This window comes from Alosa alosa, chromosome 13, assembly GCF_017589495.1.
Source record: "Alosa alosa isolate M-15738 ecotype Scorff River chromosome 13, AALO_Geno_1.1, whole genome shotgun sequence".
Taxonomy (NCBI): Eukaryota; Metazoa; Chordata; class Actinopteri; order Clupeiformes; family Clupeidae; genus Alosa; species Alosa alosa.
The window spans coordinates 14536400-14564345 of record NC_063201.1 but is presented as its reverse complement, the minus strand read 5'-3'; the positions used below and the strand labels follow the sequence as shown (position 1 = coordinate 14564345).

Here is a 27946-nt window from a genome sequence, read left to right as displayed (position 1 = left end):
GGTTACAGCCGGTCAAGGCGCCTGCCAGAAGGCCACAGAACTGCAGCCTCAGTTTTCCAGACAATTGCATTTACCTCTAACTGCAACCTCACTGATGACTGAAAATTACACCTTAGCAACATGAACATGGTCTGCTGAACTGCCTTACATAACAGGAATGAGGGGGGGGGTCAACTTTAAAATACACAGCCAATTTAGCATGGTAGAAAGAGGAAAGTCTTTCTTTAGTCAACCATGCCATTGTGAAAAGTGGCTCGTTTTTTGAAATGGTGAGTGACTGGTTTAGTATGTTTCAGCACGGTGGTCTTGGACTGCTTTCTCACCTTTCAAACTCAATCCTGAGCAGCTTTTCTCTCTCAAGGATGGAGACGTGCAGGCGACCCCATTCCTTCTCGACATCAATGGGGTGGTAACCTGGGGGAACCTTGATGTGGCCAGCCTGAACTGCGCTCTGTATTAACAGAATTCATATGGAAAATGAGTACTGTGTATCAAACAGAATAATGCCTTAGTCCTGTATATTGATGCTGATTATAATATACAGAAAAAATACAGAAATGATACAGAATTAGAGTTCCCTACTAAGTATAACGTACGTATGCCCTATAAAAGAATTACTTGACTTGCATTATGTTACATTACTTGCAAAGCATAGTTTGTTTGACACACTACAAACATTATGCTCGAGGATTGCTGAAAATTGATCACATACCTCAAAGGACTGGTAGATCTGTTTAGAGCGGTTCTTGTCACCTTCCTTTGATGGGAGCTCTGTCTCTTTGAATTTCAGGAACTGGCGCCAAAGGATCTGGAAGGGGACAAATCACATTAAATGAAAACACTTTTATCATGTGTTTGGCTATGATTATAAGGACCTAATAGGCACCTTGTGAGTATGGGGATGCTAGCAGATTGAAGAAAAGATATATTTTAGATATATCGATCACTCTCTCACTGACTTGACATTCCACATTAACATGCTAAGAGTCTATGTCATTTTGAAAGTAACATGATTTGTTAGGTCTTCCACTGCAACTAACTTGAAAGTTCATAGTATATAGTACAATCCAGAGACTCTTCAGAGCAACATACTATATCAGAACTACGCAGCACTTTGCATTAGACTCTGTGGTCACCTATAGACCATCCACATGAACTGTAAGTGAAACAGTAGTGTCATGCAACATTTTTGCACTTTATAAATCTGTAACGGCTCATGCCTTCGTCTCTTTACTGGTGATCGGTACAGGGCGTGGTGACATGATCCTGACGGATTTAAAAGGCACATGGCTGCCCTGGGGCTGTAACATTCCCTAAGTGAAAGTGGGCACCACCCTAATGGGACTGGGCCCATTCAGTTTATGACAAATCATGAGATCACTTCAGCCAGGTTCTCAAAATGAAGTGGCATAATTGCTCCTTTTGATATGGCAAAGAATGCCAAGGGAAAAAAACACACCCTGCTGCACGCCATGGCTTTGGACTGAAAGGTCAAGATGATGAGCTCCCTAGCTGAAAGGAGTATGTGCTAGATCCGCTTCCATTGCAGAGAAAATACTCTTTACCAGAGAAGTAAAATGCAAAATGTCACAAAATGCCTTCAGGGCATTCTCTAAATATTTACATTCAATAGTAACAGGAACATACTATTCACATAAAAAGCAACAGACTATACCTTTCATGCAAAATTATTGGCAACTTGACAGTCTTTGCAATGGTACAAATACTAAAGCACATCATGCCAAAACTGCTGCTGATAGAAATTCCATTGATATTCACGGCATGGCGCTATACATACTGTGACACTGCCAAACACTATACGGAGTGCTGGCAGGCATAAGCTGCCGGTCGTAATGTATCAGATGTAAAATTAGTGGCCACATGAAATAGGTGATCCCTGTACTCACCTCGATTTCCTCATAGCTGGAGGGGAATTTCCGCTCCTCGAAGATGAGGATATGATGACGGATCCACTGGAGCAGAATGGTGATCAGCTCGTAATACTCCTGCCAGCGCAGCTCCAGCTCCTGAGGGATTCACCGTGTGAACCAAACACACACACACACACACACACACACACACACACACACACACACACATACACACACATACACACACACACACACACAAACAAATTCAACAACAGACAGGGAGCGCCTTTTCTCTCCAAACCACTAATTCACTAACTCACACACCACGCTGACTCAATTAGGTGTTTACAGTCCAGGCCTTGTCTGCCTGTGCACATATAAGGGAAAGAGAGAGTGGACAAGGAGGGCTGGGGAGAGGGTGTGATAAACAAGACAACAGTAGCAGACGCACAGGCGTAGCCTAGCTCTTCAACTTAAGGGACCCTTTTCACCTAAACACGAGCTGCATGTTAAGGTGGTTATGTTTGGTGTTGTTTCCAAGGCCAAGGCTGTGGTCCTGCCAGGAAAGAGTGTGTGTGTGTGTGTGTGTGTGTGTGTGTGTGTGTGTGTGTGTGTGTGTGTGTGTGTGTGTGTGTGTGTGTGTGTGTGTGTGTGGTGCTGTCTCTCTCTCTCTCTCTCTCTGGGGTGAAGCCATGGTAGAGAAGTGAAAGCCATAAGCTTCTGATTTCCCCAAAATCTTAAGACTCCACTATCACAGGACAGTGTCTATCTTTTGATCAGAGCACTGCAATGACTTGATCTGTGAGAGCCAAAAACAAACAGCTATCTCTTTTTTAGAATATATTACGTCTACATACTCTCCTTAAGCCTGACATATACAACACAGGGAAGCATAGTTTACCTCAGTTTCAGGGAAATGTATGTGAATAGCCCTGTGGAATAGCCCCTGGGCATATGGCTAATGGTTGTAAGCTAGTTATTCTATCAGTAGAAATGGGACAATGACAGGGACCAATTCTCCTGGATGGAGATGCCATGGGAAAATTCTACACACAGCTGGCGAGACAGATGCCATTCAGGAACTTCATTCATAAAATAACCCTGCTCTAGATTTCCAGAACTACAACTTATCTCTTGACCCTTGAGTCTACATAAACCATATGACATAAATGGATAGCTAAACACCAGAGAGGAATGGGCAGTGTCCATAGTTAACGAACAGTGTGCTTACATTTGCCTTAATGCCGTCCTGGACATCAGGGACACGGGGCATGGCATCATAGAGAGAAGACACGTAGGTAATGATTGACTTCTCATCAGGGTGTGGCACATCAACATCTGGAAAGCAAACAAGGGCAAACATATTATCTACTTATAAGACCTTAACTAGATAGCATAATATTACTGAGGAAGTAATAACATCACAGGATTAATGTCTATCATGCTCTGGGCATTTCACCTCCAACATCAAAAAGTAGCACCATAGAACACTGCCACATACATGGTAATTAATACCACTGAGCAGGCAGGTACTGTGCAGGTCCAAACACTCACACAACCCCACCCTCCACTGAGTCATGGTCTTGGGATACTGAGTTGGAAGATAACTTGAATATATTCCTCACTAGATTCAATTTAATATGCGCAAAGACTCACAGCCATACAGACACAGCCTCTAACACAGACTTCTATTGTTGGAGCTAAGAAAATTACACCATAAATCTACATACAAACAACAACAATTATTGGTCAGTTCTGGAAAAAAAAAAAAACTATCCACTCTATCCACTGAGGGCTGTGTTGCATTGCATGTGGTCTGATAATTATCTATCATACCGTATTAACAACACATAAATGCTTTTGGCATTATCTCCAGGCGATCTCCGTGCAGCAAGAAAACAGATATAAAGGGGTGTGTTGTCTACTGCTGTAATTAAATTATCAGGGCTTTTATTAACAACAAAGCTAGCTAAAAATTAAGTTATTAAACGGTTATTAAATCTATTGCTTTATTGCTTTTATCTGCAAATTGGTCAGCAAATGTGCTTTTTAGCTCCACCTAGCACCCAACGGATCCAATCCTGCTGGTGTATTGCACAGGCTGGTTAGGCTGGCAGGTGCGGAGAGGGTGGGGACTGCATTAACGTACCCTCCGGGTCCAACAGTCGAGTTACGCCCAGGTCTCTCTCAGCCACGTTGAAAGCCTGCTCCAGATTGTCAATGTTGTTCTGGCGGTAGACCCTGCTCATGTCAATGAGTCGAGGCCTGGTAGGAGAAACCAGAGGTGTTACCATCACAGAAGACCACAGTATTTGCCTAACCTATTTTATGAAAAGGTTATTGTATTCACTGTTGATAACAAACAATCATGCATCTCTATACATGTAAGCCTCTATTAAGATACTGTATAATGCAAAACATTGTTTGGTGTGTGGAATTTTGGAAATGTTGCAGTAAGCTGTTGATGCATTTCTCATCCAGCAGTACAGTAAAATAAAGTGGCACTACAGTAAGTAAAAACATGAGTTTGCGCTTGGCTAAGGTAATGCTAAGCTTTGCGAACCAGTTTGGTATTGTGGAGCTTTGGAAAGGTTTACTATGCTTTGCAAACATGATAGGTAATGAGGAGATATTACACATAAAATGAGAAACTACAGTTAAGAAGGTAAAACATCCAGTGCAGCAGTATGGCAGTATATAGTATAATATATATCACCCTATGTATGAAGGTCATGCTGTAGGCAACATGGCCATAAAAGCACCTGCCCCATAAATCAATGAGAACATCTGTCACACCTGGGGTCATGAAATATAACTGATATATAACTGACACTGCACCCAAATAATTCACCAGCCCCAACTTCTTTCCCCACAGTTGACTCTCTTCTGACTTCTTATTTCTGACTCAGCTGGCACCTCAGAATGAAATTTCAAAAATCTTTTTCTGTCTAGTAACAGATGTGTGTGTGCCTGTGTGTGCGTGTGTATGTGTGAGTGTATGCGTGAGCGTGCATGCATGCATGCATACATTTGTGTCTGTGCGTGTGGTGTGCATATTTCTGTTGATGTATTTCTGTCTGTGTGTGTGCGTGTGAGTGTGTGGGTGTGACTGCTGCTGCGTCTATTCCTGCCTGGCGATACAACACCGACCCGTAGTGCTCGTTGACGCGCAGAGTGGAGCGCGCGGCGTAGTGATCCCCGGGGCTGGGCGGGGACGAGGAGTCGGAGCTGTGCGCCTCCCTGAGAGAGCGCTGCCGCACCGCCACCCGCAGCTGCCGTGGCTCCCCTCTCTGCATGAAGCTGCGCGACCGCTCAGCTCCTCGCTCCAACTCCTCGCTCCCGTGGTACGAGTCCCCGCTGGACATGCCCCCCGGGCTCTGAGAGCCTTGGCCGGAGTCACAAGAGCTCTCCGACAGGATGTCCTCACAGACCATGACCACGCGGTCCTCCACATCGCTAGCGCTACCTAGGCTGCTGGAGGACTTGTGTTTTTTGAAGGTCAGCCTTCTCTTGAGGTTCTTAAAACTCATGGCTCCTTTGGGGAAAAGTCTTCTTCAATAAAATAGATACACCCTCAATTGCCCTTTGAATGAATTAAATTTGTTTTGTTTTAGCCTCAGTGAGTTTTCTAAGACAGACTTATAAACTCTTGTTCCCATGGTTGCGGCATAAGACTTGTTTTTTTCTTTTCTCTCATTCAGCAGGGTCTTCCCACAGCGGTATCTGTCAACAAAAGTCTTTCAGAATCCACATGCACTGTCTCTTTTTATGTATTTGCGTGAGAGAATAGAAAACCTCCCAGTAGTGTAACGATGCCAGTGCTGTACACTTCTTCTGCTTTAAACTCTTTTTCCTTTATCCACACAGTCTTTTGAAGAACCTCATCCCCACGGTCATGAACTCTTAAATGGAGCAATCATGAAAGTTTCCATGAACGCTTCTGAAAGTTTCCAACGTTGCTTTTAAGTCTTACTGGTTTTGGGACAAAGGATCCCCACAAAAAAAAAAGTTCCTCTTGAAAAGATGTAGCTGTATGTCAGTGTATTCCCTCGGAATCCGGTTCCATCTCACCACGGATACATCTTAGTTTGACAAATGAAGATTCTGCAGTGCTTCTTTGAACAGCCTATTCTCATGGAGTTCTCTGCACACTAACTCAGTCTCTGGATGTGTGTGTGTGTTTGGCAGTAAGGTGGATGGGCGTATCTTGGTTTAGCAGGTACATGTTAGTGTTTCTGTGGTGCTGCCCTGCAGGTATACATTTCTCATGCTCCTTTCATCTAGTAATGAGACCTCAACATGCACCACGCCTCAGAGGATTCATCCCTCTCCCTATCTCTCTTTCTCTCTCTCTCATTCATGTCTCTTATTCTCCCTTCTTTTCAATCTTTCATCCTCATTCACAGGTACAGAAAACCCATCCCAGTCTGAGAAACCCATCCCAGTCTGTATTTGGTATTTGGCTAGAGGTGTGTGTAGCCCTATTCTCGATATTTGGTCTAACCTCTGAGGTTGGCCCAGACAAACAAAATTGTATGGCATGGCTTTTTGCTGAAACATATATGCTAATTCAGGAAATGAAATGGATAAAGCTACAACCTGTCTCATCATCTGATTCCATGTCTCTGCAATAACTAAGGTAATCTTTGTCTTCCAACTTTTTTGATTCTTTATGCAAATATCAGCCCCAACTTCTGTGTCGATCACAGACAACACGCCTCACACTGACTTTCCATACCTTGGGCTAAGACTTCCTCTAATACAAAATGTTCTGAATTTGGCCTCCTACGTGTGCCAACATTTCAATCTGTAGCAAAGGCAAGTCTGATCAAGAGAGGATTATCGTTCCAATTTGACTCAAATTGCCCTACATTGCGTGGTTCTGAATTATTGGAGACCGATATCATGGTGAGTATAAAGTTAAAAGTAAGTCTCTTTTTACTGTTGGCAAATACATTGTCTGCTTGACTGCATGTGAAAAGAAATAGCTAAATTTACACATAAATAAAGCTTTTTAAGTAAAGTACGGTTTTGTGTGGCTAACAATGTAAACAATAGGAAACCAAAACTGTTTTACAGGAAGATGCACAAGAAGTTGGAAAAAATTGTATGTGGGGTGACACATAAACACCAAGAACTGTGTCGCCTGCATCAATGTGTTTAAACAAGTTCCAAAATAACCTGCTCTCCTAACCATGGTATATTGATTATGAGTTATATTGAGGATGTTGTTCCACACTGTGCAACTCTACACACCAAACAATGTATTTTGTTTGAGAAACATCCATTCAGTATTTGTACATGATTAGGTTTCCACTAGGTTGGATAGAGGGCCAGGTTTTCTGGACGTTGTACTTACTGGTGTTTGTGGATGACTGCGTTGAAGAGCTTGCCGTCTCTCCAGCTAGTGGTGAAGTTATCACAGCGGAGGCCTGAATAGCCCTCGACCATGCGCTGTGACCAGAGAAGAAGCTTCTCCTTGGCCGACATGTCATCTGATTGGCCATTGACCTGGATGTCTGAAATCTATGGAGGCCACAGAACGTCAAAAAGCAGATTAGAGCCATTTGCCCCAATGTGTTAGAGAATGAAGGAAATGGATTTTATTTTTTGATAATTCAGCATCTGATTCGAGTCGTTACATATGCAAGCTATTGGTTGCTCAGCAGCACAGTATGCTGCTGAGCAAAGGAAAGTTCCAGAATAAACCATCCACCTCCCAACTCCAAAACCTGTGATCACTTCAACCAGAAAGACCAACACCACAAATGGGAAAAAAAGCCAGATGACACAGTGCATTAGTGAGAGGGAAAAATCTGACCACATGTGACGGACACTGGAACCTCCAGGGGAAACTACTGTTTGGACTTTGAGGGCAAAAACACATCACAGCCATAACGGCTAAATGGGGAAAGAATGAGTAACGGCTTTAAGACTCTCTTCCTCAGCACTCTTGCCTCTTGCTGCTTTTTCAGTTACTTACTAAGGACTGGAGCTTGGTGACCAAAACTTGCCTTAAGAAATGGAGCTTGGTGACCAAAAACAAACAGTGATACTGTTTAATTAGATACAGTCCACATGGAAAGACAGTGGTCCAATATTAAATGGTGGATTCTGTGTACAGAGACACACACCAATTCTTCCTGGCCTTCAGAGGGACAGACGATAGCCGTCCCCATTAGGTCATAAGACACAACGTGAGACCAATCTGGCCTCGTCTGGGAACAGGCCCGTGCTTATTTCTCGTCCAGTCCCAGGGCTGCATTTGGATTTAGGGTGGGCGATGGCAGGGGTGAGTCAGCAGCGGATCTGGGGCTTCCCTTGTGGTCTGTCCCTGATCTGGGGTCAGCTTCTGTCCAGAGAGGAGGATGTCTCATTCCTGGACGGTCCCCAGACACGATGCCGCGCCCTAATCACACCCTCACTTCTCCCAGGAGGGGCAGGCGCCTGTGACTCACCCCAGGCAAGCTGTTTTTGTCCACAGAAATCAGATACGGCTTAAATGTTCCACAGACTTCTGGGAAAGGTGTGCCTTATCACAAAAAACTCTACTTTGCCACTGGCCAACAACAAAAATACCTCTATTTGTTGGGTCAGGCATGAGTGATGACTAGCTTTGGGCACTGACGGTCAGTGGTTAACACCCGCTGCATGGCCTCATCACATTCATGAGAATACACTTCGAGAACCCAGAGTTAAAAAGGGCAGAAAAAGAAAAAAGGTGGGGAGGGAAACAATACCACAACCCATATCTCCCACAAACCATCTGGCTTTGCATAGCCATGTTGAAACCATCAAGTTTTTCTCCATCACTACAAAGCATAGCAATCTGACTGCACCTTTTTTGAGCTTTTTTTTCCATTGAGTCAATAATTGTTCTGATTGTCAACTGCATGATGTCAAGTTAAACGCATGATGGAGAAATACTTGATGATTTGACATGGTCATATCTGATTGGTTGTATTTGTTTGAATAAAGATTCTGATCCCATATACCATGAATGTGCATGCACAGGTGAATCTATGAGTGTTAAATATTGCATATAACACTTGATGGTGTTAACTGATTGGTCACTTGATAGGTTGTTCTTCCCGATCACAGGGAAAGAGAGGCGAGGAGGTAAATGGAATGGGAACTTAACACTGACAGAACATGAGACCTGGAAGTGGAGGATGATGGTCCAGATAAGCCCCAGGGTGAGCTTAGGGTTTCCATCCGCAATGTCATCATTCCTGATGTTCACCAGCTTGACCTAGGATTCGACATGGTGAAAGGAAAAACATCAAAAATCTGTTCAGCAACGTCTTTGACAAATTGTCGATATAGGCTAACAATGATTTTCTGCCAGGCTATGAGCCGTCTCAAACCACACACACACACACAAAACCATGATGCATTACCTGCCGGTGCCTCAGGAAGTCCAGTGCTATCTGTACATTCTGCAGCTTGTGGAATCGCATGCGGCCTTTCTCTCGGGGCTGCACGGGACATGGGAGTGGAGGGGGAGGAAGAGAGTAGAGAACACGTTAGCTGATCTGGGGCAACTGGGCCGAGTCCCAGTGGTGTGTACCAGGCAACTCTTCAGAGGATCCTTTGGTACATGAAAATGGAGTGCCTGCCTACACAGGACAGATCCTGCACAGGCAGGAGAAAAAGAAGCATGAAGCACGAGCTAAAATGGAGGAGGGACGTGTGAAATCTAGTGACGTGTGAACGTGATTTGACACAGGAGCCGAATAAATAAACATCCTTGAGAACTTTTGTGCAACTGTAGAAACACCTGACAAAAGACCAAGGTAAAATGTACAAAAAGGACAATGCAGCACATCAAAAGACATCTTAGAGATTGAGTCAATGGGAAATATTCAAGCTTGCTCATTAGTGAAGATAAAGGAGCTACTATCTTTAAACCCCAAATCAATCCTCCAGGGTAGAATACTTGAGTGATTATCTATTTTGTTAACTTCAAGGCTTAGGTAAATCCATGGCATCCATGGATTACACAAACTGAACCACATAAACCTTAAGGTCAGAAAGCCAAATAATAATTGTGAGCAATACAAGATTAACCGATAATTCATGCGACGAATAAGACAAATACCACATTGGGTTAGTAGCAAAGTAAAACAGCAAGAGCTTGACTTGTCTCCACTGACTCTTTAACTTTCAGAGAGAAGATTTAAGATTCAGATAGAAACTAAGGTTATTTAACTTCCCTTCCTGGTGCAAAAAATCGTACAAAAGAAAATCTTAACTTTCATCGCCAAAACAGCTAGAAACCCCTTTCTCTTTAATAGTATAGCCAAAACAAATTAAACAGCCCTCTTCCTTTGTTATTCTGTGGTAATTCAAAGGCAGCAAAATGTGGTTAATACACATCGGAACGTCCACCCAACTTGCAATAAAAAAAAGCATACACACACACACACACATATGAAAACAAAAAGAAAATGAAGCCGATGAAAGGACAGCCGACAGGGAAGCCAACAGAAAGAGCGGCCATGCACAGGCCAGCCACCAGGGGAGTGACCCATGCCAACATGAAGGAAGGAGCCCAAGTTACAAACCCACTCACCAACCGCAAGTTCCTCACAACGTCTCTCTCCCTCGCCTAGCCCCAGCAAGAGCAGTGCAAAGAGAGGAGGCATAGGCCAAACGGGCATAGGTCAGCACACAGTGGGAGAAAGAGGGAAGAAGAGAAGAGGAGAGGGAAGGCAAGAAAGAGAAGGAAGGATGGAGAGGAGGGCAGAGAAAGAAAATAGAGTCAAACAGGTGCACACAGTTCACAAGAGAGAGAGAGAGAGAGAGAGAGAGAGAGAGAGAGAGAGAGAGAGAGAGAGAGAGAAGCCATCGTGAGGTTAATGTGTGTTACAGCGATGGCGGCTTCTCGGAAGGATGAGCTGAGTCACATGGCATGAAGCTAGCAAGAGCGCAAGGCTGTGAGACATGTTTAGACCCAGTGCTGTACAATCGTTTTGTTATTCTAGCTGGTTAAGCAGAGCAAGACAACAACAAAAAAATTTAGTCAAGGTAGTAGTCACAACACATTCTTCAGCAGGCCTAAAAGATAACTTCTAATGGCAAAATGCCTGTAGAGAGATGGTAGAATCAGTTGGAAGCTTCCAAACATGATTTCATCTCTGGACATCTGGTTGGAAAAGATTAAAAAGCTTACAGGTGGTTCAAATCAGGACTGGCTGCTAATGCTAACAATGCCAAAACAAAGCCAAAAATGAGCCTTACTTTGGGGTTGGAATGTGGTTTGATGATATTGAACATGAGTAAAAGACTAACAAAAGACTGACTAACCAAAAAAAATTCGTTACTGAGTATATTAGTATTTTAAATCTGTATATGCATACTTTCATGTAAGATTCTGCTTGGACTTCAGGAATGATTACTGTTAAAGCAGATGGGTTAGAGTTGAGACTGAGATCTGAGTTGGGTTTTTTCACATCAGAAGCCAAGCCTGTCAAAACGTAGATGAGCAGTTGGTTTTAACTCACCAGTGTCTCCCCTGATAGGACCTCCAGCAGGGAGATCAGGTTGTGTCCATCTCTGAGATCTTCATAAAGATCACTCACGTGACGCTGGGCCTGTAGAGCATAGAGAAGGCAAAGGTCACACAATGGTCCATGTATAATCACCATGGGCATTCATCTCACAACGTCTGTGAATACATAATGCTTTTTTTTTTTTATCATCCTGTATCACCCTATATCATTTAAGATTCTCTGAACCTATAAAAAAAAAGTAAATAATGTAATTACAGTCATAAGGTCGCTGTCCTATGAAGCTCTTTAGCTATGTGGGTGCAGAGCAGGGGATAGGAATGCATGCCTGCAAGCACCAAACGACCTGTCAAATCAGCAACTGCCTACTCCAACACATGATGGATTAGTCATCGGTGAACTATAAAATCCACTTTGGTGCTTCGTTGTGCTTTTTTGTTGCCATTACCAGAGCGATAGAGAAAACAAAGTGGCGACACTCCCATAAGAGACCTTGGGAAAAGATAGCAGCACTTTTTCATGACAGTTTCTGGGTTATGGAGACATTTTTGAAACTAAAAACTGCTAATCACTTGGTCAGTAGCCAATGAGTGACTAGATTACGCATCCATAAATACACCCACTCTCCTGCGATACAGCCATTCAGCAAAGGGTGTTGACCGTGTGGCGGTGACATCGAAGAGTGTCGCAACTCTCTCTTTCTATGGCTCTGGCAATTACTATGTGTGTGCTATTCATGTGCCAAGCTTGAATATAATGAGTAAAAGTCAATTGAAACAATTAAGTGTAACACACAGGAGCATTTAAAGTTAGTACCATGACAGTGCAACATTAACCAAAATAAATGTCAAAAAACAAAATGATAGGGTATGAGGAGAGGTAGAAATTAGGAAATGCAAGACCAAAGGTTTCATATGCAAGAATTTCTACATTTTTTACATGATTAGAGCTAAATAGCATTTATATGTAAAACGTTTAAATTAATCCCATTCTGAAAATTGATGCATATGAAAGCTCTTTAAGAGGAAGGAGTGTCTGTAGGCAAAGGATCCACGTGCAGTGGGCAAACACTGGCTGTGACAGACACTTGGTTGGACCATTACCTACCTCAGCTTTCCAATGCTGGATGAACAGATGAATAATGGAGAAGAGAAACAAATGGAGAGAATGTAGAAAAGGAGAGAATGGGGCAAATGCACAAGAAATGATGTGTTAGTGAATTAAAGTTATTAGGTGGAAATGGAAGATGAGAGATAGATTATTTTAGGCACCAAGATCAGAAGGATTAGTCTCAGAATTATTGTACTTAGAGAAAATGAAGGACATTTTTTTTGTTTCTTCCATCCGTTTGGATTTAAAAAAAATATATATTTTACATATAAGTTACTGCTGACTGATTAAACTACTGATTAAAATAAACTGAAATGACAAGCACAAAAATGAACATTTGTAATCAAGCAAAATGAATGACTAAACAAAAATAAAGAAATAAGAAATAGAGCAGAACCAGCAATATACCGATAAACATTCAAAAGTAAACCAATTGGAATTTCAGAATAAAAATATTAGCAATAGTAAAAAACATTGTGCAAATGTTCATGTTACCAGAACATTGCATGTATGGAACAGTTTTGATGTAGACTTTAAAAAGGTAGGGTTTGAGGGGTATTACACTGAATGTCCACTAGGGTTCACTGTTGATATACGTAACCAAACCTAAGTCACTCTACCTGGAACTGCTCATGACTAACTTCAATGTACAGACACTTAGACGGTAATATGACAAGATGCTACATCGTTTAGCTTCCTATACAAATAAGGAGAAAAGGCAGTCAGTCACTTAAACTTTATTAATCTAATCCTCTATAGAAGAGTGAGAGAGTCCTCTCACATCCTTGTGCCTATTTGTAGTGCACTGCTCAGGTTAGAATGCACACTCCCCTTCTGCATACTGCTCCTCTATACCCATATTATTAACATGCCGTCCATCAGCAGAGTGCAATACTCTAGTGTTGAAGGGGTATGGCACATTGACTGACTCACATTCTCTCTGTTAAGGTAGAAGCATGTTACAAATTGAGATCCCTCTGTCAAGTGAGCTGTTTGATCTCTGTCGGGGCACAGACCCGTCAAGGTTAAACCCTTACGTCCATTTAACCGATAATGAGGGTGACAGCCATTCAATACCTTTCAGGCAATGCCTTCATCTCGCATGGCTTTCATTCTCACCAAAGGACAAATTCCTTGGGATTATGTTTACCTATTTAGGTATGTGTGAAGAAGAAAAACAATACATGATGACGATATATTTAGATGACGATTTAGACATTGGTAAGCACTGTTTATGTTGTTTGTTTGTTTTGTTTAAGTACTGCATATTATGGACATTTGTTAAACACAAATTGAGATAACAAATAAGATCGCTAAATAATTCTCCCCACAGAGCCCCAGAAGAACCGTTATTCCTCTGCAATATTGTGAAATATTCAGATGAACTATTTTGTTACCAACCTCCGCCCTAATTTTTCCTCAACTCCCTCGATATTTTAGATTTATGCTCATGCCATTTGGTATGAAAAGGGCTCCACATCCTTTTCCTGTCTCTGATATATGGTCCTCCCTTTGGAACCAGCCTACTGAAACAGCACATAACAGAAACATGCGCTTGACATCATCTAGGTGGTGGAGGTGGGGTTCTGCCTGGCAAAAACACTTCTGGTCCGTTAATGCACCCCTAAAACTAACAACAGCTTCCTGAGATGCGTCGGTTAGTGTGTTAGGCGAGCTGATTTTCATTGCGCTACTGGCAACAGGGCCAGACACTGGCGAAGTAATGCCACTACTGTATGGCCAAAATGAACAGAATGGTGTGGTTTCAGATTTACTGTCCAGAACACTGATAGCTGTGTAGCCTGATGATACATGGTGCAACACAAGAGTTTTACTCTCCTTATACACTACATGTCAAAAGTTTGGAGACACTTGGTCAGCATACATGATTACAGTTCTTTCTGAATTGCCAGCAACTGAGGTGGTCATGCAGAAGAGTTCTTATTTAGTCCGGACCTCCTCTAGAAGATGCCTTAACTGTTTTAATATCATGATCATGACAAATAATTAAGATATCTTATTATTCAAACATTGCTTAGGTCTTTTTGTCATTATGATGTTAAACTTCACCTTGTCAAAGTCACTTGCTCTGTGCCTTTCTAACGGGTAAAGCATTGCCTATAATTACAGCAGACTGTTGGAATGTTACCTCACAAAACTGTATTTTCAAACAACACAGCCCCCTTTTGTCAAAATATATATATATATATATATATATATATATATATATATATGTGTGTTTATTCTCACGACTATTTATGGGATGCGAGGGGATGTTTGGCATTTGAGTCTCTGAAGACACCAGCTTTGTCCTTCAACGTCCTGGAGAGCACCACTGAATATGCTATGCTCAAGCAAATGTTACAGCCAACTAGACATTACTGCGCAACTCTGGCAGAGGCTGGGGGAGACCAGACAGGCAGGCAGGCAAGCAAGTAGACAGCCACCCGCATCCAGGCGTCTGTGGAGCACATGTGCTACCGTTGGCCTAGTCAGTGGGATCGCTGCCCGCAACACAATCGGCCGCTTTAGAAGGAGCAAAGCGAATCCAGATGTTTGTGACTCACCCCAGTGTATGTACACAGAATATGCTTGCAAAGAGAGAGCATGTTTGTCTTATTTCAAGAGTGGAGTTCCTTTGGCGTTTCAGCCATGCTTGTATAGATTGGATAATAGTCTTTTGTATTTAGGGGGATTTTGTTTTTTTTACTCTTTCCGTTCCTCTGATTTAATGAATGGGGTCTATTTCTGTTCTAAGGGGAAGAAAAAAATGGCATAACAAGGAACACCCTCCTCTCAAGCTAAGGCCCATAAACTTCTGGTTAAGCCATGGGATTGTATCCAATGAAAAATGACACAGCGAGGTTATTTATACTCGTGGAGTGGCTTCAGTGGGATTCATTTTTCTTTGCTAATGAGAAGGTCAAGAGTGAGCTGTTTGCATTTTTAACCGTCCTCTTGGTCTCCCATGTACAGTACCCCCGCCCCCTCCCCCATTGTGAGTGCACAGTGATTAATTAACTATCTAATTGCTGCTGTTACACATCAGAGAGTGAGGTCAGTGATGACTGAGGTAGATCAATTGACATGTTGACTGCAGCCCCAGCGAACCTCTCATGGGGGCAAGTTCTCTGTTCAGCTTCTACGTTGGTGGCTTTTTTCTTTGCAGAATTCCCACGAGCAGGCATACTTTAAGCTGTGGTTTTGGGCAATTTCAGTAGCAGCTTTTCACCTACAGCATCCTCACCTCAGTGCAGAAGTATGGGTTTGTTGAGGTTCTAGAAGTTCAGCGTCATAATATTTTGTTACCATGGATACACGTGTCCATGACTGATGTGGTACCTGCATGTTGAGGTTGATGGTGATCCAATCGGAAGGATTTATCTCAAACCCAGATAACAGATGTTTATTTGACACAGGATGCTGAGAAACGGTCTGAGTGAAACGGTTGACTACGTCACTGAGAAACCATTAGGGTTGATAAGATTGGAGATTCACTCCAAAGCCAAATGGAATTTTACAAGACAGTCAAACCACCTGGCATTGATGGTGGAGGAAGAAAACAGGAAATTGAGATGATTTGTTTACCTTTATGAGGTGCTTGTTCACCCATTTTGTGAAGGTCTTTTTCTGTACTCGGTCCCGCTCATCTGGAAAGGAAACAAAAGTAAAAGGTTTTAGAAATAGTTTTGCCACAACATCAGATACTCAACAACACCTTTCTCTGGAGAAAGGTGGAAACAGGTGACCGCCTGAACTACAATATTTTGTGAAGGGTGGCTTGTTTTTCGTGGGAGATTTTGGTGTGGGGGTGGTGGTGGTGGGGGCATTAAACACTGTCCTCAGACACAGCTGTCTCCCATTGTCTGCCTGTCCTAGGAGCAGTTGTCATGGCACAGAGGAGTCATGGTCTGGTGATGATAGTGTGTTGACTTTGCACAGACTTGCTTCTCCTCCAGTCATTATCACTTGGTAGCCCTGCAGCGAGTCATTGTTAGAGAGGGGGAGTGTCTCTGCCTTGTGAAAAAAAAAACACTTTAGGATGGAGGGGAAAGAGCTGAGCCAGCCAAAGCACCCTGGGCTTTCAATCCTCTACTGTGGGTTGCGCAAAGCAGTCTGCGCTTCGTTATTGAAAGATCAAATCTCAAGGAAACAAGGAGCTGTTCGCCGAACAGTGGAAGACTTAGAGGTGTTACAGGTGAGGGACCTGAAGACGGGCTGTCAGCATGTCAGACTGGGATGACCTGCGATGACACACCCAGTAGCCCCAGGCAGTGGAAAAGCCGCCTGGAAACAACTCACCCTAGCAAGTCCGCATCAGTGCAGCCACACACACACAGACACACACAGACATGCTCCGAGACAAAAACTCCGACAGCCAACACCTGATCTCCGTTTACCCAACCCAACCCCAACCCACAGCTAGCTCTTTCTCTGTCTGAGTCACACCACCACCTCTGACACACCTGGACATCACATCATGTGACCTACTCAGTGGCACATCTGATATCTCGGTAAACTCTCCAATCTCAATTATAGGCATAACACTGAGGCAAATGACAAGATATAAGGTTATAAAAATGTGTGATGCCTGAGTCATGACTCATCTGAATGACACTACAACCTGCAGTTTGAGAATCATGCAGAAATATGGTAGTAAACCAAGATGTGATAAAAAGGGTTTCCTCATGAAAAATAACATTAATCACCGGCTGTTAAAACACACCCTGTTGTTAAGGGAAGTATATCCTGGAAATGTGGCTGATTCAGATTTAATGAATATATGGCCACAGGCTACACTTACTGCTTGGTGCTCAGTTGTGATGGTGTTATGGTGTATCATTGCTATGGCAACCCAGTAGGAATGTTGGTGAAAGTGAACTTTGACCTCTCTGAAATCTCACTAGTTTAAGCAGCTTTTTAACTTTCATGAGCTATATGATGGCAGCAAAGGCATCAGTTGGGACATGCTAAGGGCTCCCTCAGCACAAGCCAAAGAGTGACCTTTGATCAGTGTACTCAGTAAATAACACTTCTACATATTACATCAGCCACAGGTAATGTTTAAACCAAACAATTAAATCCACAACGGACTCCACCCTTTACAATTGAGTTGTGCAAACCAAGGATAAAGTGCTATATGACAAGTCACTTTTGAAGAATCTTTCTTCTGTATGTATTTAACATTTGAAATGAATAGTCTCACTGAAAGCACACACTTTCGACTGAGTTGCAGATGTCCAGCATACCCACCAGAACCAGGAGCAACACAAGCCAACAGAACTTTCCCCTGAGAAGAAGAGATATATAATTTGCTCTTGTTCCAAAGTTCTAATTTGGCCCTGCGCAAACCAAACCGTTTGGACGCGATGGCCTCAAGAGCCTTGAGGAAGCGAGAGAGAGACTTCCACTACTGGGATTTGCCATTTTTAAAAAAAAAAAATATGAGAGAAAGTGGCAGTAATTGCATTAACCCTCCAGACTGAAGCATCTGAGCTGCCACCCCAGTGACCACAGTGACATTAGAAAAGGCAAGTGAAAACATGAAGTACAGAATTACACAAGACACGGAGAAGACAGTTAGTAATAAGCCTTACAACCAATAAAAAGCCTTACAGCAGAATTATGAAAGTTGTTGCACATAGACTGTGCTCTGATCGAGTTCAGCACATTATAGAAGTTAATGTACAGTGCAGTCATCTCAGAATGACAATTTCAGTTCAGTTTCAACTTCAGTTGATCACTGACTAGAAAGACTACTGCTGGGTGGCTGGTAGACCAATCAGATCAAACCTAACATTCACAGTGTGTTGAAAGTTCAGCCTACCTAAGAAGCCACCATGAGCAGCACCGATGTGATCTCCGTTACATCAAGAGAGCTCACACCAAATGTCAATTTAAGAATGAACTGAAGCACTGATAATTTCAAGCAGGTATACACAGAGACTAAATGGGAATTTCCACTAAACAGCCACTTCCACACATCCAACTAACTCAAAGAACAGACAATTCTTCTCAAAGTCACACTTAAGAGTCCATGAACCCTGGCTTAATTCACTGAATTTGCTGTGAAGCATTTTTTTTTTTTTTTCACATTTTGGGATGCGACAGAGAGCCAGCACCATGAGGGAGTTCATTATATCACATAATTACCAATTAGGTCATTCCTGTGGGCTACGGAGAGACAGAGGATAAACCCTGCCCTGTACTCAGAAAGAAAGAGAGAGGAAAGAAAACTTTCCAAGACAGATTCAAAGCAGCAACACAAATCCAGTAAATCCACTGAGATACTGACCAACTCCGAACTAACAAAACAGAACGCCGTGGACCAAATCAGTATCAACAAAAGTCATTAACAAACACAGATTAGGTTTAGTTTAGTTTAGCATCACTCAGCTTAGACTCTCTCTGCCCTGTCCCATAGTACCGAGCGATTCAGTCATACCTTTCCTCTCATCCATGGCTTTGAGCATCCCTTGGTAGAAGCCGTCGTCCGAGGTTGTCCTATCCCTGCCATTGTTGTTCTTGTGCTTCTGCTGACTGCTCATACTCTCGAAATTGCGTGTCTTACTTTATAAACTCTGCTACTACACAGAGTCTGCTTTCTCTCTCTCTCTCTCCTGTAGGTCCTGTTAGGTTACTGTGTGAATGTCTTGTCTGTCTGAGTGTGTGGGTCTCCTTCTCTGTGTGTCAACCACAGGGCACGTTTCTGATGCTCCCTTTCCAGATGAGACTCTGTTCTGAATGAGAGAGAGAGGCGGGCGGCAACGTGGAGTGTATGGCGGTCGCGTGGGTGTGATCAGGTTCAAGTGCTCGTTCGCGCTCTCTCTCTTTCTCTTTCGTTGTCCCTTTTTCTTTTTGCCTGGTTCAGATCTGCCCTCTCTCTCTCTCTCTCTCTCTCTCTCATCCGTTTTTTTTCCCCTCGTCTGTGGTAACGGTGCCTCTAGGCTATACAGAGTGTGTGTACATGTGCTGAGCTGTGTGTTTTTGTGTGTGTGTTTGCGTAAGAGTATTTTCTGAGGGCTGCCAGCACCCCTCCCACCCCTCTTCCTCCCCCCTCTCTCTCTCTCTCTTCCTCTCTCTCTCCATGCCTTGCCTTGCCACTATGGTGTGTCAGAGCCTGATGGAAGAGGTGGGGTTAGGAAAGTGATCAAGCAAGGTGTGGCAACCCTCACACCTCTTCCGTTACCAAGCTTCTGCAAACGGCCATATACACTGTCACTAACACAAACACAGGCAAAGACCACATCTAGACCACTCTAGACAGTAAACAAAAAACAAACACGCATCCACTTACAAGCCTACACACTCAATCACACAGTGGTGACACAGAAAAGCAGCCAAAAGCACTTTGGACTCTCTCCCACACACACACACACACACACATGAATGCGCGTATGCACAAACAGCTGTCTATCAGAACTAGCGAAAAGAGGAAGTGAATTTGTGGATTACGAAATGTACACACCCTCACAGTTCAAATATTAATACCTCATAGGGAGAGTCATTATTGTGCCGGTATCATAATTTATCATAATTTGTGGCCGGTGCTTCAGAAAACAATGTCATTCAAATAAAGAGCTTATCTCAAGTAATTTCAAAACAAAGAGCCGCACAGACACACACACACACTGAGGCAGACTCACAGGCAAAGACACGGAGACACAGACGCGCACACACACACACACACACACACACACACACACACACACACACTGTATTTAATCATTAACGACTCACAGCATTCCACAGTGCCACATAAATGTTGCTCACTCTGGCAGAGGGATGGGCCGATCAGGTACCCACATGCTGCCGAGGCGTTGGCCAACCCCATAGCACTCCCACTCTCCGCTGGCTCACAGACACACACACTAGACTAGAGAAACAACTGGCCCATGCAGCTCACGCTGTTCTACCTTACCAGTAGTATAGTGTCAACACCCTGCACATAGTACATTACCACAGAGTATGGGGCAAGAATATGCAGGGTAGAGAGCCTTTTTGTTCAGGACAGCAATGGCTGATTTTTGATACTGTAAGGCAGTTGTAGTCGTGACAGTCATGCTAAGCCTAGAATAAAAGTGTGTGAGTCATTATGAATGTTTATGTTACAATCCACTGAGTTTATGGGAAAAGGAAATGTTCTTTCAGTGTTCTTTTTTGGGGATGGCTAAAATTGCCTATAATTTCAAAAAAAAAAACGGAAAGGCAAAAAGCATTGGTCTCTCTGAGCGCAATTTCATCCTGCTGAGTCTAAGATGGCAACTAAAGGATTTGCTTCTCATGGCACCGGATTGTTCAGAAAAGCATGACTCTGCCCTGTAGACACTATTCTGAGAGCAGGTCACGATGAAAGACAAAGCAAATTTGGCACATGATGGTGAGTGGAGAGGCAGGGCTGGGTGACAGCTTGATGAGGGGGTAACATGGGTGGGCTGAGAAACAGTGGTTGCGGGTGTGATGAAATCCCATTCCCATTCATTCGCATAAGCCCCCATCGGAGGTGCAGATGCTGACAGAAATCAGAGTATCTAACACCCGACCTACAGCCATGCACCTAATGCCCAGCTCCCTGAGTCTTGAGGAAAGCAATGCCTTACAGTCAACCATTTTAAGATGAAGGTGCAGCTCCTGAAAATACTTGCACAGACTTGAGATGAGGAGAGTGACTAGATGTGATTAAAATGTGTGTGTGTGTGTATATGTGTGTGTGTGTGTGTGTGTGTGTGTGTGTGTGTGTGTGTGTGTGTGTGTGTGTGTGTTATTTGATATCGCTTGCACAAATGTGGACAGACACACCCTCAATAGTAACTTAAAGGTGCTGTATTGTATCTTGTATTTACAAGCTAAGGAATGAAGGAGTTGGCAGCGTAGACAAGGCAAGAGGGAAAGTGTGAGAGCCTCCAGTGCAGTTTAGAGCGTCTATCTCCGTGGTTCACTCTGTCTAAGCTGACGGGCATGATGTGAGATCATATCAATTCCCATATCTTCAACGCCTTCACACAGAGATGAGATATAACACTCTGTTTATGGTTGTGAGAAACATTTACTTAAGATAAAAAAACGACATAACTTTGCTACGCTTGCTATAACCATAGTCATTCTAGATCACTGGTCACAATGATATAAATGCAACAAGTTCAGAGCAATGAAGTAATCTCTGAAGTCAGACTCACAAGGCACTTGTTGCATGTTTCAACATGGAATGAACAGCAAACAAACAGATGACAAGGTAGTCATTATGTTTTGTGTCAGTGCCTGGAATTGCAGATTTTGCTCTTGCTGTTTGGTCTGGTTCTCAACTAGACGCTTGTTGATATGTAACTTAATCATGTTGTTAGGGAAGCTTGCTTTAACTTCTTTTCTATGCAGCTTGCAGGTGTTTTATAGGCCACCTGATAGCCCTCACTTTATCAGAGGACCCTAAGGGCAACAACAACCTGTTGTCAGGGTATTCCCACATAGCTGTAAACTGTCAGAGTCATGGCCCTGTCCCTCTAAGTCAGCGGTCCCCAAACTACGGCCCGCCACCTCATTTTGGGTGGCCCCCCAAAACATGTCCGCGGTATATAGCATCTGGCCCGCATGGGAGTACATCGTCAAACTATAACTTCCGTAATTTCCCCCATTCATTCTCTATGGCGAGTCTTAACAGTACACATGTAATATTCTTTTTGTCCACTGGTGGTTGTTTTGGCGCTGTTTTGTTGTTCACAGCACTAAGCTATTTATGTTTACTAATATACTCCGAATCTCTGGCCCTCTCTTAGAGCCAGGCATAGTGAGCTGGCCCTCGGAAGAAAAAGTTTGGGGACCACTGCTCTAAGTACTGTATACCATGCAGTGACATCATCTCAATCAGCACCCTTATGGGAGAATTCACAGCGGAGGCTTAACCATAGGCAACCCCGCCACAGCCATTCTTCAATGTCAGATAGAGTAGAACATCTTAGACCCATACTGTAGCTGCATGTGTGTGTGTGTGTGTGTGTGTGTATGTATGCGTGTGCGTGCGTGTGTGTGTGTGAGCATGTGAAAAAGACATAGGCAACCCCGCCACAGCCATTCTTTAATGTCAGATAGAGTAGAACATCTTAGACCCATACTGTAGCTGCATGTGTGTGTGTGTGTGTATGTATGCGTGTGCGTACGTGTGTGTGTGTGAGCATGTGAAAAAGACGTCCCGTTACACATGTCCTCAAGCGGTCCTTATCCTGCTCACTAATCCAGTCACCTCAAAAACCAGCTGGCAGCGCAGTTAGCGCTCTGCGGGACGCACTGGGGGGAGGGGGGGGGTGGGATGAAAACATTTTGCGCCTGAAAATCACATGCTGGGCTGGGGTAATAACTGATCAGTGCTTCTTCAGGCGTGCGTCCCCCAATGTTTTCGCTTGGTGCGTGCCTGGTGTTTTGCGTGCGTCATTCGGTCGGAAAGAGAAGGGAGGGACCCAGAGGCACTCTCTCTACACAACCAGGGTTTTCCTTCAAAGTTTTAGCGCTTCATTACACACACACCCACACACACACACACACACACAGAGACACACACTCGAACATACAGTACACACACACACACGCAAACGCACACACCCACACACACACTCACTGGACCATTACGCTTTCTCTCACAGGCCAGATTGATTGATTGGCTATTCTCTGTCAGATATAAGTTACCACAGCTATTAGTGGATATTTCTCTACACTAAAAATAGAATATGGGAAAAGTTCATTCAAAATCATGTAGCATAAACTTGAATTATCAGATCAGATCTAAATTATACTACAATCAATCCATCATACAAAGCATTAAGACTTCAAAGGGAAACACATAACTGTTTATATCATGGGCCCCCGATCTGTGTTTGTACTAAGTGTCCTAAAACTTAAAAACAGAGTGAGAGGCTTCTTCGCAGCTTGTTCAGACTCCTACTGAGTCTACTTCCAAAGAAAACAGATAGAGAGACCCGAACAAAGGATTGACTCTGTCAGCGGGTGCTGTGATAACCGTCAAGTGTTCTGGAAGAAGGCTGGGCGCGGCCGCCCTCTTGTGCATTCCAGCTTAGGGTGTGTCACCGACCCCTCCCTTCAGCCAGGGGGAGCTACCTGCTCTCAAAATCTGGACACACACATCATCCCTCATCCTCACTAAGCATGTGGCGGCCTGTGCTGTGTAGCGTACCCCACCCAAAGGCCCTGGAATGCTAATATAATAAGAAGACAAGATGAAGTGCATTTCAGCTCTGTGTGTGTGTGTGTGTGTGTGTGTGTGTGTGTGTGTGCAGGTGACACACCCTGTCCTCTCCTGCATGTTGAAACGGAGCAGATATTATTCCCAGCAGACAGCTAGTGAAGCTGGATTCTAACATATTCATTAAAAAAATGTCATCCCACAGTGAACATTGAAGACATTTGCAATCGATAGTTTTGCCTCTGACTTTTTACATTTATTATATGGGTCATCTTAGATGAGAACATTTACATAAAAAAAAACTACAACATATCTACAACTGCAACAATAAGCAATAATTTCCATTTTGCGAAACATTCATGAAATGCTTTGATGTAAATAAAAGACGTGACATTTCGGACAACCTTTAGAACCTTTCACCATCAGTCTAAATACCCCAACCCTCGGGAGGTCCTGATAGAGCACAGCTTTGGCTCTTTGTCTCAGAGCTATGGGGTCGCCGATGGGTGGCACAGTTTCCTTTCATATCTGAAGGGGGTTTTTGAAGTCAATGACAGACAGGGATTTGAGGATGAAGTCAAATCTTAATTTAACTTTAGGGGCTCAGTGGCAAACTGATAACCTTAGCAGATGAAATGTTGAAAGTCAAACTGTTCTCTCTCCCTACACACACACACACACACACACACACACACACACACACACACAAACAGATACAAACACATACACAAACACACACAAACTTTGTCCAAGCATGGAAAGCCCCCACACGTATTTGCATGCTGATAGTTTAATCTAGAACATATCAGCACATCATAAATAAACCACTCACAGGTCTCAACCTGAAAGTTTGGGGATCAGGAGGCTGGCCAAAAGAATACTACCTCCCTCTACTGGCCATGAAACAGACATATTTTTTTTCTTCTCTGAATTCCTAAGTTGCTCACAGATGAAAGTTTTTTTTTTGTTTGTTTGGAAAGGGGAGTAGAACATTTAATATATTTTTCCTGAGGTTACACCAAAAGCTCGGAATACAATATTTATGAAAACGTCTGAAATGTCACAAGGAGGTTTTCATTTCCTTGTCCTTCCCCAAACAGTTTTATAAATGCTGTAAAAGAAAAGAAAAAAATCAGACTGGGGCCTGATGGCTAAATCTGATGTTGTGGAGTGTTGGCCTTGGCTTTGGGGAGAGAAAAAAGAAATATAAGAAGAACTACGGTAGCAATGTACCCAAAACACCATGTCGCCATGGCTACAGAAGCTGTATGTGCTGCCTTGCTCATGGGAGTATTTTTAGAAATCAAGCTACTGGTCTTGAATGACTGGGTGGGTATCTCCCTACAACAGAAATTCTTTCCACATCCTAGGAAAGGAGTGACACCAAATCTACTGACACACTGATAAAGTACATGAACTAATCTACTATATATAATGAGCTACAGCATAGATAATTACATGTTTACATGACCTCAGTATTTCCACTTAAATTATGCAAACTGCTGACTTACATCTCAGACTGGTGTATGAACAACAGTTTGACTAACTAGCCACTAGATGGCGATACAATGCATAAAGCAGTGATGCACTTTAATGACTACATATTCATAGAATGAGTGAACCCAGCATACTTCCTTTTCAACAACATAAGATTGCTAGTCTTTACAAAGTACTTACTCTATTCCTTATTTTGTTCAGCTTATAACCTATTGCATATGTCACATGAAGCTAGCTGTCCCTCTTCCATCTGATGCTGCACATCCTCTGTCTGGACTCGTCTGGACGGAAAGATTGCTCAGGGCAATGGGCCTACTCTGCGAGAGATCTGCAGCAGCCACGCCACCGAAGGCTGGCGGCTGACCTGCGAGCTGCCATAACGCTAACATTAACGATAGCCTCTGACGCTGGGTGCCTGCAGTCTGGATTGAGTGCTGACGTGGGGAGCTCTGATGGCGACGTCGGGAGAAGCAACAAACGTCTTGCTAACGTCCAGTTGCTGATCAGCAGGAAGATCGCCCATCATGACTTCAGACTGTTGTTCTTCCGGTGTTCTGCTATCCAGACTGCCAGTAGGGCTAAATTCTCTGAGTTGCAGTGAAAGATCTTTGTTGGTCTTGCATTGGCAGTTTCACGCGGGTCATCATTGCCCTTGGACTTTTTCAGCCGGTTGGAAATTGGACTAATTTTAACATGATTATTATTATTTTATTTATTTATTTTAAATTTTCTGTGTTGCCTGTCTTGTATGTCTTAGTGTCACGGAACGCTATTACTAATACCCGTCCGCATCTTTTGTGTTTGTTATTTTTTTAAAATGTTTTTGTCATCTGGTGTCAACGCTGGCGACTACTGCCGGGTCCGTCTGGCATTTTTTTGTCTTATTGTCTTTGATTTTTTGTCAATGTATTGTATGTAGAGCACTTTGGGTTGCACTTTGTGCATGTTAAATGCGCTATACTAAATAAAACTGACTTGACTTGACTTGACTTGACATAAATCATTTGTACACCAGAGGTGGAAAAAGTATGAAAATATTGTACTCAAGTAAAAGTACCAATACCTTGATGAAATATTACTCAAGTACAAGTTAAAATACCGATCTGAAAATGTACTCAAGTAAAAGAAAAAAGTAGTTCATTTAAAATGTACTTTAAGTAAAAGTTACTTAGTTCCTCCATAGTAATGCATGGGGTTAGTTTGTAACGCCAATATGGCAGTTGTCTACACATATCACAACCCTTCCACGGCAAAACGTTGACATGTGAATACATTGAGCCAATCATGTGGTGTGTTGTAAAATACACTGAGCCAATCATGTGGTGTGCTGTGAAGACATCATGCCAATCATCTGTTGTGATCTCGCTGCTGGAGCAAGATCGGTGTCGTGAAGCCTTACGCACATGCATTTCTGCGGAAATAGATGCACGATAAGTGCCCAAAAAGTGTTGCAATATGGCCGCCGAGTGGAGGTACTTGCAAACTTGAGTTCTCCTTTAAGTTTGAGCAGTAGTTGATTTTCAAAGTTAGTTGCACTCATCCTTGGGTCGCTTTGCAGTGAACAGTAATCCAGCACAACTAAAAAGCCCCTCACAGGCAGCTGAGACAGGCAGGCCAATGTTGAGTTGCAGAGTTTTTTTATATTTGGAAACGAGCAGAAGGTTCAGCAGATTAAAGGGCGTCAAACTGGGGGGGGAAAGTGGGAAGTATAGGGCAATGGAGGAGAGGGCCCTTGAAAAGTGGAATACAGGGGGCACAACATTTTCATCAGGCATTAGTAATAACTCAGGTAATCCACACATAAAAAATCCAAACAACTCCATAAGTAGAGTCATGTGTAATGAAGTGGAATAACACAAGGAAAAAGTATTGAACACGCTTAAGAAAAAAAGCACTAAGGCAAGGAAAGGGAAGGAACGAGCTGGAATCTGTAAGTAGCTAGAGAGTAGTTATCCTTTCTATCTGCGCAAATTAATATAAGCTTGGTTAGTAGCTTACATATTAATGGGCTATAAAAAGGTTTTTCATTACCAAGGTGTCACACAAGAAACATTTCATGATGGATAAAAGCAAAAAGCTCTCCCAAGACCTTTGCAACCTTATTGTTGCTAAATATATCAATGAAACTGGTTACAGATGCATTTCAAAATTTCAGAATCTTCCAGTAAGCAGCATGGGAGCCATTATCTCCAAGTGGAAGAAACATCACTGCATCATCAACCGGCACAGGGCACAGGATCTCCTCAATAATATTTGACCAGGGAGTCAGAAGGATAGTCAATTCCAAGAGCCAAGGACCACTTGGAGAAAGCTCCAGAAAGACTTGAAGGCAGCCAATTCAATTAAATTCAATTAAACAGTTCTGGAAGTAATCTGGAACCAAAGATCAGGATTCACAAGAGGGACCCCTGGAATCTGTTTAGAACAATGGACCAAAATCACACCTGATACTGCGACTAATAAGTTTTGTCATACAGGAAATGTCTTGAAGCTGTCTTTACAAACAAAGGCTTTTCCACAAAGTATTGAAGAAATTTCAGTAGGCACGTTCAATACTTTTTTCCTGTCTCATTCCACTTTAATACACAAAACTCTTATGTTTGGATTTTTTAGGCCTATATGTTTGTTAATATAATGTGTGGTGAAAATTTCGAATAGACTCACTGGAAGTTTAACATGGAAACACTGGAAATTACTGAAAAAAAATAAATAAGCGTTCAATACTTATTTCCACCATATATTTATTTTACCTGAATATTTTAACTTCA

At 42.9% G+C, this 27946-nt stretch overlaps 1 protein-coding gene across 1 annotated transcript in view; it reads right to left on the bottom strand.

Moving 5' to 3' along the window:
- The window catches only part of LOC125305544 (plectin-like), a 73008-nt gene that overhangs the window by 28419 nt on the left and 16643 nt on the right, over positions 1-27946 (bottom strand). Inside the window, 10 exon segments of the mRNA XM_048260333.1 lie at positions 324-451; positions 713-808; positions 1908-2027; positions 3103-3209; positions 4021-4136; positions 7231-7397; positions 9031-9123; positions 9272-9349; positions 11378-11467; positions 16082-16143. Of these exon segments, the coding sequence (XP_048116290.1) occupies positions 324-451; positions 713-808; positions 1908-2027; positions 3103-3209; positions 4021-4136; positions 7231-7397; positions 9031-9123; positions 9272-9349; positions 11378-11467; positions 16082-16143 (1057 nt within the window).